At 29.4% G+C, this 16916-nt stretch overlaps 1 protein-coding gene across 1 annotated transcript; it reads right to left on the bottom strand.

The window, feature by feature from the left end:
• Nucleotides 1–458: 458 nt before the first annotated feature.
• LOC143054207 (Golgi-associated plant pathogenesis-related protein 1-like) lies at nucleotides 459–12463 on the bottom strand. The gene is made up of 4 exons (XM_076227133.1): nucleotides 12346–12463; nucleotides 9676–10068; nucleotides 4486–4569; nucleotides 459–914 (listed from the first exon to the last, which is right to left on the bottom strand). The coding sequence occupies exons 2-4, from the start codon at nucleotides 10064–10066 to the stop codon at nucleotides 760–762; spliced, it is 630 nt and encodes a 209-aa protein (XP_076083248.1). The 5' UTR covers nucleotides 10067–10068; nucleotides 12346–12463; the 3' UTR covers nucleotides 459–759.
• Between the last annotated feature and the right edge of the window lie 4453 nt (nucleotides 12464–16916).

Here is a 16916-nt window from a genome sequence, read left to right as displayed (position 1 = left end):
TTTCAAACTAATTAATAATCAAAGCATATTATGCAAAATTGTAGCCCTAACACTGTATAACTCGCACTTCAACGAGTCGAGCATTGCATTTGCATGTTGACTAAAAAACTAAAGGGAGCTATCATTGGATTTTTTTTTGGGGGGTGGGGGGAGGCTAGGATGAATATTGAAAAAAAATTAGGCAGGACAGGAGTTATGAGTAAAACAAAAAGGCAGGATGAGACACTTGCAAAAAAAAAGTCAGGACGACAATTTAGGTAAAAAAAAGTCAGGATAAACTAAAATAGGACCGTAATTAGTAAAAAATAAAAAGGCAGGACAGAGATTACAGCTAAAAAAAATGCAGAACAAAATTTTTCATCCTAGCCCCCCCCCCCCATATAAATCAAATGGTAGCTCCCTGAAGACTGAAGACTGATAGAATAATAAAGATGATTAAACAGACTTCTAAATAATAATAAAAATAATATATATATTTGTATCACAAGAGTGAGATAAACAAAAAGTATCACAGAAATTAGGTAAAATCTTTAAAAATTGTAATATAAATATGTTAAATAAACATGATCTTGATTAATCAACGAGCTCTGTAAAAATGTATCATACGAACGAATAATGTATTCACACATTCATACTTCTAAATCGTCTGATGGACATGTGTATGAATGTTCTAAATGTCAACATTCTGATGTTACAATGATCGAGAGTTCAATAAAGTGTACTGCCATTTTTGAAAGAATATATTTGAATATTGGGTCTTTACAACGCTTTGGGAACATTGTCGGCAAAATCTCCCATCATGTTTCCGGCTGGACGATAATTACACACAACTACACATTGGCCTTTCGCTATTGCCATGCCAACTCCTATTTGTTTTGCTTCTTTCCATACTAATTGTGTAAAATGTCCAAATTCTGAAATATGTTAAAAATCACATTTTATAATAAAGAAATATTGTACAGATTACAAGTTATAAATAAGCTTTTATGGGGTATCCCAGGAATTTTTCTAAACACTGTTTTTAAAATATATAATGTTACTATACCAAAGTACATGTATATACGAGCGCTGTTTGTCTTGTCTTGTCTTATGGTTTTTTGTATATGTGCTTGAATTTGCCTGACTTAAATTAAACTAGTATAATTAAAAAGTAGTATACTATACTGCCCAAATGTATCATATGAAAAGATATCGTTGTGTGGGTCTTATAATTAATGACGCATTTTAAAGTTTTCGAACTGTTGGGAAAATGAAGATGAAGCTAAGAAGCTCAATATCAAATATTTAACTGAGACATAAAAAAAATATATAGGAATTGAAATAACGTACATTAAGATTAACTCTATGTTCAGGTCGACTTTTCTGATTCTAAAGGACTCTAGGCAATTTCGAATTCAATTGCGTACACCATATTGGGTACAAATTCACGTTATTGCTTGAATTTCAATCGTTTGGGATGTTGTAAGCCAATCACGGCGTTTTAGTGTACGCTTTTGAAAAATGTTACCCGGAACGCCAATATATAGCTATCTCAATTTTTATCGAAAGTCGACTAAAAAAACTGTCGACAAATGAAAACATCCATTTCTTCAGGTTGATAAGACATGCAAGTCTCGCATGTTGGAGTCCGTATTTTGACCTATGTCTGTATTTTTTTTATACATTGTGACTTGGATGGAGGGTTGTCTCATTTGCACTCATGTCAAATCCTCGTGTTACTATTATAAGTATCAAACTTGCTTAACTAGTATACCGGAGTCAATTAAAATCGATATATGTTTACTCTGAGGGAAATGACGGTACAAACACATGCCTATATTGTTGAAGACGATATTTTATGTTTGTTGTTGGTATTTTGCTGCCTCTTAAGTTTACCCAGCATCTCCTGTAATTTGTATGCGTTTTTGTTATCTTCAAATTCGAAGTATTTTATATTTTAACTGGTACTTTGTCGGGATTTTAAAAGTTTTTCGTACTCCAGGTTTTTCATTGTTTAGATATTTTAATGCTTTTTGTCTTATTATTTCAATTGTTGGGTTGATGTCTCGTGTTCACATACAACACATCTCCTTTTATTAATAGAGGGGCGTAAAGGGGGGTATCGTCATGGAAGGACGCGAAATAAAATTGCCATTTCACTATGAACGTGCAGTTAAAAATGTTGTGCACGTTGATCTTTTTACCAATTTTACGAAATTCGGTAAAAAAACGAACCTTTTTCACGGCTGCTCGTGAAATAAAAATGGCAAAACACGTTTCACAAAAATAATCCTTTAACACCCTCTTCATACGCATTTTGTTTTAATTAATTTTTCAAGCATTTTATATTATATCAAGTACTTTTTCATGACTTTGTATAGCATTGAGGATTGATTACGTTTTGTTTTATTGTTGCAATACTTGTATTGTTCGTTTGCTGTCTCATATGCGTTTACGCATGATCTCCTTTCATTCACATGATTTTGTTTTCCTTCGAGGTGAAACTTTATGATATTATACCAGGAACTATTAGTACAGTTGATTCGTTGTATAAATATTCATAGTTTGGAGAGCTAACAATTGGATTTGTGCGGAACAATTACATGTAAAGTCATCGTTGTTATTCATTACACGCATCTTAACTACACGCGAACTTGATTGTTCCTTTAAAAATTGTATCACGATAATGACTATTGTACCCATATTTTGACTATTCAATTTTCATTTATCATGTCTGTTTAGTTCACGCATCATTGTAAATATAACGGAGTTTGATGAGACTGTCGTACAAAGTGAGAGGTTTAGCGCTTTAAAACCAGGTTTAATCCACCATTTTCTACATTTTAAAATGCCTGTACCAAGTAAGGAATATAACAGTTGTTGTCCATTCGTTTTTGATGTGTTTTGTCATTTGATTTTGCCATGTGATAAGGGACTTTCCGATTTGATTTTTCTCTGAGTTCAGTATTTTTGTGATTTTAATTTTTACACATATAAATGTTTTCCTTTAACATCATACAGAAAATAAAACTTTTATATAGAATACGGAGATGCGGAAGGGATTGACAATAAGCTTAAGACCACTATCCGTTGAATATCCAATTAGCCTTAGGAATATAGAATTAATAAACTTGTCAAAAAAATAAAACGGCCGGGTATGAGTCTTATATGTAAGTTGCTCTTTTTCTAAACCAATCTAGGTGAGGCCCCAATCGGCAATTTTCGTATGAATCCGATACTCTCTTAGATAAAGGTACGGAATCGTCCGAGTTGTGACGAATGGGTGAGGCCCAAGTGTACATGAATAATGGTAGTTTGGCTATGATTGGCCAGTATTTTGCTCGTAAGATTTGAACAGATAATGGGTGGCTATTTTAACTTATAGATCATTTCTATTGTTATCATGAACCAAACTCCGAAACAGTGGTGACGTTGCTTCGCTAAACTATCATATTTAAGGTAGATTCACGGTATACCGCCATCTTGGATTGTACAATCACAGTACAAAATCGGTCTAGTTATTTGCCCAAATCAGCAAATTTGGAAACAGATTTGCAATTTAATGGTTAGACTGTTTATTTATATAAAGAAAACTTGCTAATTTATTGTATTATACAAAATATTTTAACAAATATCAACCTTTTTGGTTTTTAAAATCATTTTTTTCAAATGAGCCATTTAAGGGGAGATAACTCTTTTAGCACAAAATTTATACTGTGCTAATAGGGAAATTTTTTATTTTTACTTGTGGCAAGAAAACAAGTTCGGTGACACCATGTTTTCTTTTTATTTTCTTAAAACATATTATAAAACCTATCTTCTCACAATTTTTTTCAAAATTCTATCTCATAGAATTTTTTTTATTCACTGTTATGTGTTTTTTCATGAACAAACTAACCAAATTTAGGCAATTTTCAACGATTCATAGCTTGAAAAATAGCACGGTGACCCATACTTTTTATTATATTTTTGAAAACAGCATAGGAAAATCTTCATTTTGTCAAATTATAAGAAAATTCTGTCTCAAAAAACATTTACTTATGATCTACCTTAAAGTCAACGTAGCGTAGTAAAGAGGACGTAACCGCTGTTTCGGAGTTCGATCATGAACCTATGATTTGTTAGGCCAATGGTTCCATAATGTTTCGGTACCTCTTTCATTAATCTTCAAAAATGATGGTCCTTTCACAATGCTAACTTTGAAATGCTTCATTTTTTTACATAATTAAGGCCGTTTGTTTTCTCGTTTGAATTGTTTTACATTGTCTTATCGGGGCCTATTATAGCTGACTATGCGGTATGGGCTTTGCTCATTGTTGAAGGCCGTACGGTGACCTATAGTTGTCAATGTCTGTGTCATTTTGATCTTTTGTGGATAGTTGTCTCATTGGCAATCGTACCACATCTTCTTTTTTTATATTTGATAATGTTTAATTAATTGATTGACTGAATATCTGATGTAAACTATACCGACTTTACTTAGACTTTAAAATAAAATTTACTTACTCATAAACTGGTCCATATCCGGATTCGATCCGTAATAGTGATAATCTTTAATTTCATCATACCACATTTTTACATATTCACGAGCTAAAAATAAATGAAGTCATATGAAAAATGATATAGTTAGAACCACAAAGTACTACACGAAGCATCTTTAAGTTCAGAGAAAGACATATAAACATGTATAAAGAATCCTATCTTTGCACAACAGTGTACCTTTCGAAAGTTCAAGCAAACCTGAGTAAAAGGAGGTTATATTTATGTAACTCTGTAAAATATAATTAATGAAAGGTTGATAAGTTTCATTTACCTGTATTAATCAAGAATATGTGTATTCAAAAGGAACACAAGGCCCACTCGCAATATCATATTTCCATGTTCAGAGAACGTTTATATTTGGTTCAAAATCCTTATTTGTCATATGCACTATAAACTTCTTCACTTTATGATGTTATGAACCTGTGTACAAAGTTTGAAATTGATCCATTCACAAAAACTTAAACCTTCTTCAAAACTTTCAACAATTCAACCTAAACTGTAACCATATATGTCATATGTATGTACGAAACGAATGGAAAAGTAAAGTATACAGTACTTGCAACCTTAGGCGTTACTATTTCAGCGATCAATCAGCGGTCATCAATCAGTCACCGATCAGTCAAGTTCGCGTCAAACTCACGTCAGCAATCCGTCAGACTTATAGTAAAAGTAATTGACTGATCGGACGGATAGTACCAATCGACCTTGATGACGGATTGAACTTTAATACGTCACATGATAAACTAATACAAATTACGGAATCTTAGTTTCGTTTAATTTAATTAAAATGGCGACTCGTGAAAATCGAACGTTCAATGATACATTTTGTTTATTATTTATTTAGCAAAGTTTCATGAATTGAAATGAAAAGAATTGTACAGATAAAACCTAAATTAAAATATCATCATTAAAGAATGGTCTTGTTCGTTTTATTTAGGTTATATATTTTCAAACCCGGCGAGTGTCTACATCGCAAAATTGATTTTATTATTTTCCACACATACTCGGGAAAAACAAAATGAAAGGATCAGTTATTGAAAAATGTAGTCTATTTTTTTCAACATTTTAATTTTTTTTATCCTTATCATCATAAAATTCTTTAAAAAAAAACTTTCTATATTCTCGTCACAATCGAAGCCTTTAAACTAACAAATTACTAATATAAATGCTGGGTTTTTTTTACAAGAAATATGAATAATTTAAACAAATCAAACAACATTACATTATATTTTTCTGATAGTCTTTTTTTACCTTAATAAAAAAATATCTACTAAACAATAAAAAGTACAAAAATCCAATGGTGGTCAACATAAATATATTCCTTAAAAAGAAAGAAATAATTTTAAGCAGATTTATTCTTGAATAATTCACATTTTCTACAAAAAACATATAAAAATCATTTATAACAACTTATTGCAATTGAAATTACAATATTTTCCAATATGAGAAGAAATATTTGAATTTTTGGCAACGCGTACAAAAAAATAATATCTTTTTCCTTAAAGAAAACATGATTTATGAAGAACAGCCAATCTTTATGTACAAAAAGTACTCAAATCATATGACGGTTAATAATTTGTATCAAAATAAATCAATAACTGCATTCTTATTCCATAAAAATAAAAGTTTAGGTATTTTAAGTCTCATGATATCTCAATTCTAATTAGCAGACTTGTCTCAAGATGGTAAAATAACTGATTTCAAATAAAATAGTATCATTTTTAATAAAAAGAAGAATAATTTTGGTTATTTTAAACAATGCGAAAAAAAATTTAGTATGATTTCTCTGATATTCTTTAAATGTTATGAAAAAAAAACTATTCTTAACTATAAAATGTACAAAAATCCAATGGCGGTCAATAATTTTCAGTAAAATGAAGAAATATTTGCATTTTAGGCAACGCGTACAAAAATTTAATATCTTTTTCCTTAAAGTAAGCATGTTTTCTGAAGATCAGCCAATCCTGATGTACAAAAAGTACTCAAATCATATGACGGTTAATAATTTGTATCAAAATAAATCAATAACTGCATTTTCATTCCATAAAAATAAAAGTTTAAGTATTTTAATTCTCATTATATCTCAATTCTGATTAGAAGACTTGTCTCAAGATGGTAAAAATAACTGATTTCAAATAAAATAGTATCATTTTTGATAAAAAGAAGAATAATTTTGGTTATTATAAACAATGCGAACAAAATTTTAGTATGATTTTTCTGATATTCTTTTAATTTTATGAAAAAAAACTATTCTAAACTATAAAAAAAAAAAAAAATTTAATGGCGGTCAATAATTTTCAGTCAAATGATGAAATATTTGCATTTAAGGCAACGCGTACAAAAATTTAGTATCTTTTTCCTTTAAGTAAGCATTTTCTATGAAGAACAGCCTATCTTGATGTACAAAAAGTACTCAAATCATATGACGATAAATAATTTGTATCAAAATAAATCAATAACTGCATTCTTATTCCACAAAAATAAAAGTTGAAGTATTTTGATTCTCATTATATCTCAATTCTGATTAGAAGACTTGTCTCAAGATGGTAAAAATAACTGATTTCAAATAAAATAGTCTCATTTTTGATAAAAAGAAGAATAATTTTGGTTATTTTAAACAATGCGAAGAAAATTTTAGTATGATTTTTCTGATATTCTTTTACTTTTATGAAAAAAAAATATTCTAAACTATATAAAAAAAAAAAAAAATTTAATGGCGGTCAATAATTTTCATTAAAATGAAGAAATGTTTGCATTTTAGGCCATGCGTACAAAAATTTAGTATCTTTTTCCTTAAAGTAAGCATATTTTATGAAGAACAGCCAATCCTGATGTACAAAAAGTACTCAAATCATATGATGGTTAATAATTTGTATCAAAATATATCAATAACTGCATTTTTATTCCACAAAAATAAAAGTTTAAGTATTTTAATTCTCATTATATCTCTATTCTGATTAGAAGACTTGTCTCAAGATGGTAAAAATAACTGATTTCAAATATAATAGTATCATTTTTGATAAAAAGAAGAATAATTTTGGTTATTTTAAACAATGCGAAGAAAATTTTAGTATGATTTTTCTGATATTCTTTTAATATTATGATAAAAAACTATTCTAAACTATTAAAAGTATAAAAATTTAATGGCGGTCAATAATTTTCAGTAAAATGAAGAAATATTTGCATTTTCAGCAATGCGTACAAAAATTTAGTATCTTTTTCCTTAAAGTAAGCATATTTTATGAAGAACAGCCAATCTTGATGTACAAAAAGTACTCAAATCATATGACGGTTAATAATCTGTATCAAAATAAATCAATAACTGCATCCTTATTCCACAAAAATAAAAGTATAAGTATTTTGATTCTCATTATATCTCAATTCTGATTAGAAGACTTGTCTCAAGATGGTAAAAATAACTGATTTCAAATAAAATAGTCTCATTTTTGATAAAAAGAAGAATAATTTTGGTTATTTTAAACAATGCGAAGAAAATTTTAGTATGATTTTTCTGATATTCTTTTAATTTTATGAAAAAAAACTATTCTAAACTATAAAAAAAAAAAAAAAAAGTTTAATGGCGGTCAATAATTTTCATTAAAATGAAGAAATGTTTGCATTTTAGGCCATGCGTACAAAAATTTAGTATCTTTTTCCTTAAAGTAAGCATATTTTATGAAGAACAGCCAATCCTGATGTACAAAAAGTACTCAAATCATATGATGGTTAATAATTTGTATCAAAATATATCAATAACTGCATTTTTATTCCACAAAAATAAAATTTTAAGTATTTTAATTCTCATTATATCTCTATTCTGATTAGAAGACTTGTCTCAAGATGGTAAAAATAACTGATTTCAAATAAAATAGTATCATTTTTGATAAAAAGAAGAATAATTTTGGTTATTTTAAACAATGCGAAGAAAATTTTAGTATGATTTTTCTGATATTCTTTTAATATTATGATAAAAAACTATTCTAAACTATTAAAAGTACAAAAATTTAATGGCGGTCAATAATTTTCAGTAAAATGAAGAAATATTTGCATTTTCAGCAATGCATACAAAAATTTAGTATCTTTTTCCTTAAAGTAAGCATATTTTATGAAGAACCGCAGGTAGTTTTTGACCCTGCGGGAGCCTCGTCCGTTGCTGACGTGTCCTCTAGATATCTTTTGGTTAAACAATTGATAGGTTGTTGTCTCATTTACGTAATGCTCATATCTCCTTTTATTCACACCAGACGAATTTATAATATCGATTGTTTAAATAATTTTATCATATTATAATTGTGTAATGGTAAATGAACCATAATAATAACTTCATGTGTGTCTTTGTATATATTTTTTTGTCAGTCATCTATTTATTCTCAGTCGTTGAACACCCATTTAAAAAAATAGATCTAGAAAATGGGGTATCAACTTATAGAATGCAATAAGCTTTTATAATTTCCCTTTTTATAAACAATTCTTACGAATGTCAATCAAGAAAAGTACATTTGAAACAGACGACGAAAGGCTGTTGAACAAACAGTGGTTAATTGAACGATTTCTTTTGTATTCAGGAAGAAAACCTGTTATAGTGGTGTTAACACGAAAAAGAGTATAGATATGAAATGTTTAAATCAGAAGCGATTATGCAAATTATTATAGATGTTTGTATTTAGAAAATTGAAATCTTACATGAAATACTTTTTAAAGTACTATTCGTAAGATGTCGCTTGTGTAACGTGCATATCGGCTCTTCTCAATTTGGGTTCGAACGTAGCTAACCGTGGTTATTCTAAGCAAACGTGTCATGTGTATCGAATGTCATCGTTTTGGACTCTATCGCAACTGACCATCATCATGGTTACTCTAGGAAAACGTGTCATGAATATCATCTGTACTCATTTTAGTCCAAATGGTAATACTAGAAAACTGTGGCATGTATTTGATTGTCCTTATTTTGGAATCGCTCAGATTTGAGAGGAGTACTCAAGGAAAACTCGTCTTGTAAATTAGTTTTCCTTATTTTGGAAATCGAGCATACATATATGCAACGGACAAAGGCTTCTCTATGAAAATGTGGCTTGTGCACTATATTATTTGTCATGCGTTTACGTTATATCCAGAATGTTAGTATTTAAGTTATAAGGTGATCGATAGTTTTACCTCTTTTGTTTGAAAGTCCACTTCCGCCCATCATTGCTAGGTTTTCTCCTATACTTTCTCCCTTTAAGTCACATTTACTATGATCAAACTTTCCAGTATTTGCTAAATGTTCCGCCCATTTTTGAGAATAATCTGTTAAGTCTTGAGCATGCGTGATATGTGGACTTCCGTGCATGTCTCTGAACTCATTGTGTGCTTTCACAGCATCATCTATGAAAGAAGACTCCGTGTCATTGCTATTTTCTTGTTTTGCGCTTTTTGCTTCCGGTTGTTTATCTGAGGCAGCTTTGGGTTGGCTTTCGGCATTTTTCGGACTTGCAGTTGTTGTTGTTTGCTGTGTTTCAGTTTCGGATTTTGGCGCATCAGCAGCTGAAGAAGAACCACAACCCATTTCTAGATTGCGATATAAATGTTTTAGTGTCAACAAGTATTTGTTATTCTGTTATATTTATATTATTTTACTTCTACTGTTTGAAAAAGGCAGAAGATGCTAAAAGTAAAATTCAACTTACTCATAAGCCGAATAGAGACCAATAAATCAGGACAAAAAAAATTAAAATGACAAAATGACTAACAATATAAAACAAATTCGAACAATTCTAATAGACAAGACTCAATTTACCCTTGTATAATATCAGGAGGTTCTCAATGCAATGCTATGCAGATTTTACTCAACATTTGATACCGGCTTAACATGTATACTAGCTGATTTTTTCATATCTGTGAATTGCATTTTCGTTTTTTTTACGATGAATGAAAGCAATCAAGTTTAAAAAAAACTATTATGTCCATAGGGTTACGATCATGACTATGTTTTTATTTTTTCATCCTATCGGTTCTAAACTAGACTTTATAGATTAGACCGTTGGTGTTCCCATTTGAATGGTTATACACTAGTAATTTTGGGGGCCCTTTATAGCTTGCTGTTCGGTGTGAGCCTAGGCTCGGTGTTGAAGACCGTACCTTGACCTATAATGGTTTACTTTTATAAATTGTGACTTGGATGGAGAGTTGTCTCATTGACACTCGTACCACATCTTCCTATCTCTATTTAAAAATAATGTTGTGTTTCAGGTAAAAGAAATAAATGAAATATATACAAAAGTCATTGAATATTCTTGTAACACATGATTATGTATTAATATATAATTTATACATGATCTATTAACATGACCTAATGATCATAGTTCGTTGTGATTCTCTTTACGTTGTGTATCAATATCAACTCATAAATAAATCATATTGTTACTAAGTATCGTCAAAACACATCTAACGGGTAAGTTGATGTGATACAAAACACTGAAGGGATATAATCTATTAATCAAGCTGTTAATCAAGCTGAAGGTTTTAATCACGTTCTGGTATTGAGGAAAAATAAAGATTCTAAATTTCTTTTTTTTTATATTTATCCCGTACACGTATTACTATATGTTGTATAATACATGTACATGTATAAAATAGGCAACGGGCAACGGCTAAATGATACTGTTGCATAAAGATGTCATGAAAATTGAGGAAGAACGATTCCAACATAAATTGAGATTATACCAGTGAAGGGAAAAATATTTCAAGTTATTAAAATCATTTTTTAAAATACTTTCCATGTAACCGAGCATAGAGAAATTTAATATTATTTAAGATGTTTTAGCCTTTTCGTGTCGTTTACAATACATACATGTACTTAAATAGAAACATTATTTAAAGATTAAACTTTTAAAGTAAATATAAAATCTGTTGCTTTGTTTAGCACTTTAAAACTGGGCATACTATAATAAAACAAAGTAGTCCAGTCACCCTGTGTCAAACGGTAGTTTATCGACCGATCGCCTCGTCCATTAAATCACCCGGTCCATTATAAAACTATTCATAATATTTAATCATATTGTCTCTCATAACTCTTTTAAGAGTGGCGCTTGATTTCATATATAAAGTTATAACAATGTGTAAATGTTTTGTAGAGGTGATACTTGAATAAAATATTGTCTTGTCTTGTCTATAATATTAGAATAAAGATGTGACCCTCAGTAGTGCATGTGCATTGATGTGTTGAAACAAGATTTCTCTTTTTTTTCTTATTGTCGTTCGATCGAAATAATATTTCATATATTTTCAGATTTAACTTATTAATATATGAATTCATGAAATCGTCTAAAAATGATTAAATAATTATTCATGGTTCACCATAACGTCATTGCAATCGTGTGATCAGAGTTTCATTCAATAGGAGTTGCTGATAAAATTGTAAATGGAAATGGGGAATATGTCAAAGAGACAACAACTCAACCAACGAGTAGATAACAGCCGAAGCCCGCCAATTGGTCTTAAAAGCAGCGAGAAAATCCCGCACCGGGAGGTGGTCCTCAGCTGGCCTTAAATAAAACTGTGTACTAGTTCAGTGAAAATGAGATCACATGTACTTGTGAGGTAGCTCAAATAGTCAAGCTGTAACACAGTTCATAAAAATTAATGTATACACCAAAAAAAATTGAAAAAGAAATCGTCCAACAATATCGTTACATTTTTGATGGACTGGAACAATTTGTATTCCTTAAATTTGTTTTACAAGAAATGTAAAAAAAAAAAAAAAAAATGATAAGAGACATTTAATGCAAAATTATTAATTGAAATCTTTTTAATTACATAATTTTTGTACAGTATAAATGTGCTTACCTTTTTCGTTTACGAGAATAGATTTAAACTACAATAGAGTTTAGCTATTACAAATCCCAATATATATTTTTAAATGTGAATAAAATCGAACGCATTGATTCGTTTGATCGTGTTGTCAAAGGCTACACAACAAACAACTGTTAATCCTATCAAAAATTGATTTACTACAGATAAATAGAAAATTAAATTAATTGAATGTAATAAATTTAATTAAACAATCTTGGGATTATTGCATTGTGTTTAAACATGTACCTTTTACAATGTTGAAAACTTTGTTTTTATCAATTTAATTTGTTTCTTTTGTTTATTTATTATTTTATAAAAGTTACAATTTTGCCTAGTAAAGAAGAGCGTAATCAGACCGTTTCCATGTATTTATTTAAATTGTGTCTCATTTTTAATTAATTCTCCTCTCTCAATAATATATAATGTAATACAACATTTAATTTACATTAAGTGTAAAACATAAATTTAAAAACGAGAGCCATTCTGTAAAGATTTATAAGAGACTATTATATTAAAAAATATAGAAAATTATTTATAAAAAAAAAATATGAAAAATAACAAGGATCTTATAAGATTTACAAATATGACCTTCAAAACTATATGTAATAAAAATATGAAAAAAGTAGAGGTTTGCGGACAAAAATTTTCAATGGCTCGCCGGAACTACATGTACACTGATAAATCAAGAGGATTCCGAATATCTGGTAAAAAGAAAGATAAAACAATAACTAAATTAAAGGGCCCAGAAGATGAGATTATAACATTACAGATTACTCAGATAAAACAAATTCAAAATAACAATACTGAAGAAATGAATTACTTGATGATGTAATTGATATCATAGCATTTATGACATTTACACAAATTAATTATCATATCTACAAAACTTTTTTTTTCAATGAACCAATGCATTATGTTAAGCCAACTTAATGTACAATGTACATGTAGATGTAACTCACTGTTACAGTACTGATCATGCAAATGTACAAATATACAATATTTTATTTCTTATCAACAGGTTAATGTTGAAGATGGAAAAGCACCAAATAATGTTAAGATGAAAGCAGATATGATAGGAGATCATATAGGTAAATATATGATATAACTGATAAAAAAAATGAATCAAACAAGTCATAACAAGAGACTACTAAATAGACAGCAAATAAGACGTGTGTTGAGACATTATTTGTGAAATATAATCATATATAGAAATTGGAAATTGACCAGTTACATGTATTATTGTAAAAACATGATAAATAATCAATAAATTAGATTAACCCTTCAATTTTGAAAATTCAAGCTGGCAAACAAAAAGTAAAAATAACACACAGAACACTCAAATTATTATTTTATGATCAATTGAGGGCCATATCAGTACAATTTACACAACAAAATTGTCATTACTCATCATGGGAATTGTTCTCTTTATAAGAATTAAACCTAGAAAAAAATATGTGTTCTTGTCAGCTTGACACTTAGATCTTCATTTATAGTATACATGCATTTATGGTAAACCTGAAGACTACATTTGTATTTTTCATTTTTGAAAAAAAACAACACTTTTACCATTATTACAGCTATTTTCCTAATGCGTGTAGAGTAAAACTTTGGTAGGTTTGCTTGCTCTGTTTGTAGAAATATTGATTCAAGCTTTGTAATTAAGGTTGATGTCTTCAAACAATAAATATAGGCATATTTGAACCTTATGGAGTACTTTTAAATTTGATTAGACGTTATGTCAATTGCAATTGTACAATATACAAACAAACCATGCAAGCTAACCGAAGTCTTAGATTTACATGCCTTAGGAAATTAGCTGTAAAATTAATTATATATTTGTTTCCAATGCTTATTGTTTTACCAATTTCAAATGTTTTGGCTTGTTTTTAAATTGGTCTATATCAGCTATAGGGTCAAAAGGGTCCAAAGTTAAACTTGATTTCATAAAACAATTGAATAATTGGTGTTCTTTGATATTATGCAAAATTAAACGGTGTATTGTACTTTTTGGGGTTAAATACTTCTTATATGTTTAGATTTTTAATATTCGTTTTCAAATTGCAAAAATGATCACGGGGGCAAAAAAACCTACACTCTATATATATAATATATGTTCTGGACCATATGAGTATTTGGACCATACGTGCATATTTTTGTCCATCTGATGAGTTAAGCCTTTTTCAACTGGTTTTTATAGTTCGTTCTTATGTTGTACTGTTATAGCACTGTCCTAGGTTAGGGGGAGGGTTTGGATCCCTCTAACATGTTAAACCCCGCCACATTATTTATGTATGTGCCTGTCCCAAGTCAGGAGCCTGTAATTCAGTGGTTGTCGTTTGTTTATGTGTTACATATTTGTTTTTCGTTCATTTTTTTTACATAGATAAGGCCGTTAGTTTTCTCGTTTGAATTGTTTTACATTGTCTTATCGGGGCCTATTATAGCTGACTATGCGGTATGGGCTTTGCTCATTGTTGAAGGCCGTACGGTGACCTATAGTTGTTAATGTCTGTGTCATTTTGGTCTTTTGTGGATAGTTGTCTCATTGGCAATCATACCACATCTTCTTTTTTATATTTGTTAGTTTATTAAAATATTATTGAAGGTTTTTTTCTATCCTAAATGTTATCATGCATTTAGCATGTTTAGATTTATGATGTGTCTAATAATTCATCACAATCCAAATTCTGAACTGTATCATGTGAATCAAGTTTGAATGTAGTGTCTATATAGTGTCCCCCCCACCTGATGAAGGTGCAATCTCTGCATTTGTAATAGAATGTACCCTTGACCTGTTTTATTCTCATCGTTGAAGGTTGTACAGAGGCATTACATTCATTTCATTTGAACTTTTGTGGATATTTGTCTCATTTGCAATCAATACTCATCTCCCTATTTTTGTATTGTCATAACGTCATAAACACAAGATGAAATCTGCAAAATTAACTTCATTAAAATTAAGTTTGCTGCAGCTTGGAATAAGAAAAAAATCAAATTTAGGTCCATTTTTAGCTAGTATACTTTATTTCTTATTCTATGTACTGGAATGTCAGAGTTGTGATAATCGAATTTCATTTTACACTAAGACCAAGTTAATAAGTAATTTCTTTTTAGGAAATTTCAATCATTTAATGGATATCAATTGTTTTCTTATTATTTTTTACAGACATTTGGTGATCCAAAAATAACTGGAGTTCATGAAAGAAGACTGATTGCTGAGACACATTTTTGTTGATAAACATGTTTATGATGAAGAAAAACTTAGATAATATTACTGATACTTGAATAAGGCTCTAGTCTGTCTTTGATTTTTCCTGTTGATGTTAACAAATTGCAAGCTCAAATAAAAATAAATTGAAATGGAACTCATATGCTTTGAAAAAAGGAAAAAAACGGCAATGTGAATCTCGCTGAAGTCTTGAAAACCACCAAGTCAACACACAGTTGCAACACAAATGAGAAGAGAGAGATATTTGCTAGGACATAGAATGTTCTCACTGTCTCACCATCAGCAAGGCTTTCTCATCAGCGAATAAGAAGTCTAACATTACTTCAGCTGTATTAAAAGGTCATCAGTATTGAAGACAATCAAGAAGATTACGAATGTACTTGGCCATTTGATAAACATAATAATATTTTCATTTGTCAGAAATTGTTTCTTAGATTGACTAGCTAGTTTTATTGATTGAATTATTAGTAAATTACCTTTCATAGTTCATATGTAGTTACATGTATGTAAATTCTTATAAGATAGTATGGGAACAATTTAATACTTCCCTAAATTCCATACCTAATGCAACAATTGTCTTGTGCTGCTAAGTCAATTCGAATTAACTTTTATGTCAATTCGAATTAACTTTATGTATGTTTATAATAATCTAATTCTTGCATGCAAGCACCATTTAGTGTCATTGTATCATCTTCATTGATTGTTAAATATAATACTAATGCTATAAAAAATAATAACATTGATGATCATTTATACAGATTGAGATATTTAAAAATTTATCAATGCTAAAAGAGAATTTATAAATTTAGACATTTTTTTAGGAGAATTTTAGAAAGTACTACAACAAAAGCAAACCAATAGTATATGTTCAAATGCACTATTAACTCTCTCTCCAGATAACCAAATAGAGATATGTTTATATTTTATTAAATTGATGAAGTGTATGTTAGTTTAAATTAATATGTTCATGCAATTTTAAGGTTTTAAAAATCAGCATTTTTATTGGATTACCTCCCTTTGTACAATAGAAATTCAGATTTTATCCACACTGTCTCAGGTACTCATGATCAAAATGACTTATATGGTAACCAGCATGCAAGTAAAAGGTTGCAACATGTCTTAATTTTGTTTACCTGTCAGACACAACTTCTGAATGCCAATACTTAAGATTTTTCAATATGATGAACTTGACATTGAATTTCATATCATTTTTCAGTAACCAGAATACAACTTTAGTAATTAGCAAGCTGCAATAACCAAACATGGGATTACTAGGAAGAAATGAATGGATTTTACTCTTTGAAGTAAAAGGGACAAGTGTACTAAAGGAATTTGG

Source organism: Mytilus galloprovincialis, chromosome 12 (assembly GCF_965363235.1).
Source record: "Mytilus galloprovincialis chromosome 12, xbMytGall1.hap1.1, whole genome shotgun sequence".
NCBI lineage: Eukaryota > Metazoa > Mollusca > Bivalvia > Mytilida > Mytilidae > Mytilus > Mytilus galloprovincialis.
The sequence above is the reverse complement of the archived record's forward strand: the minus strand, read 5'-3'. Positions and strand labels throughout refer to the sequence as shown.

Bases quoted from the DNA above. Each gene is read 5' to 3' on its own strand.
- LOC143054207 (XM_076227133.1), bottom strand. From the start codon at position 10,066: ATGGGTTGTGGTTCTTCTTCAGCTGCTGATGCGCCAAAATCCGAAACT. The intron at 4,570-9,675 runs GTAAAACTATCG...ATTTATTTTTAG, and splicing joins TGGACTTTCAAACAAAAGAG to CTCGTGAATATGTAAAAATG. The intron at 915-4,485 runs GTAAGTAAATTT...AACATATTTCAG, and splicing joins GGATATGGACCAGTTTATGA to AATTTGGACATTTTACACAA.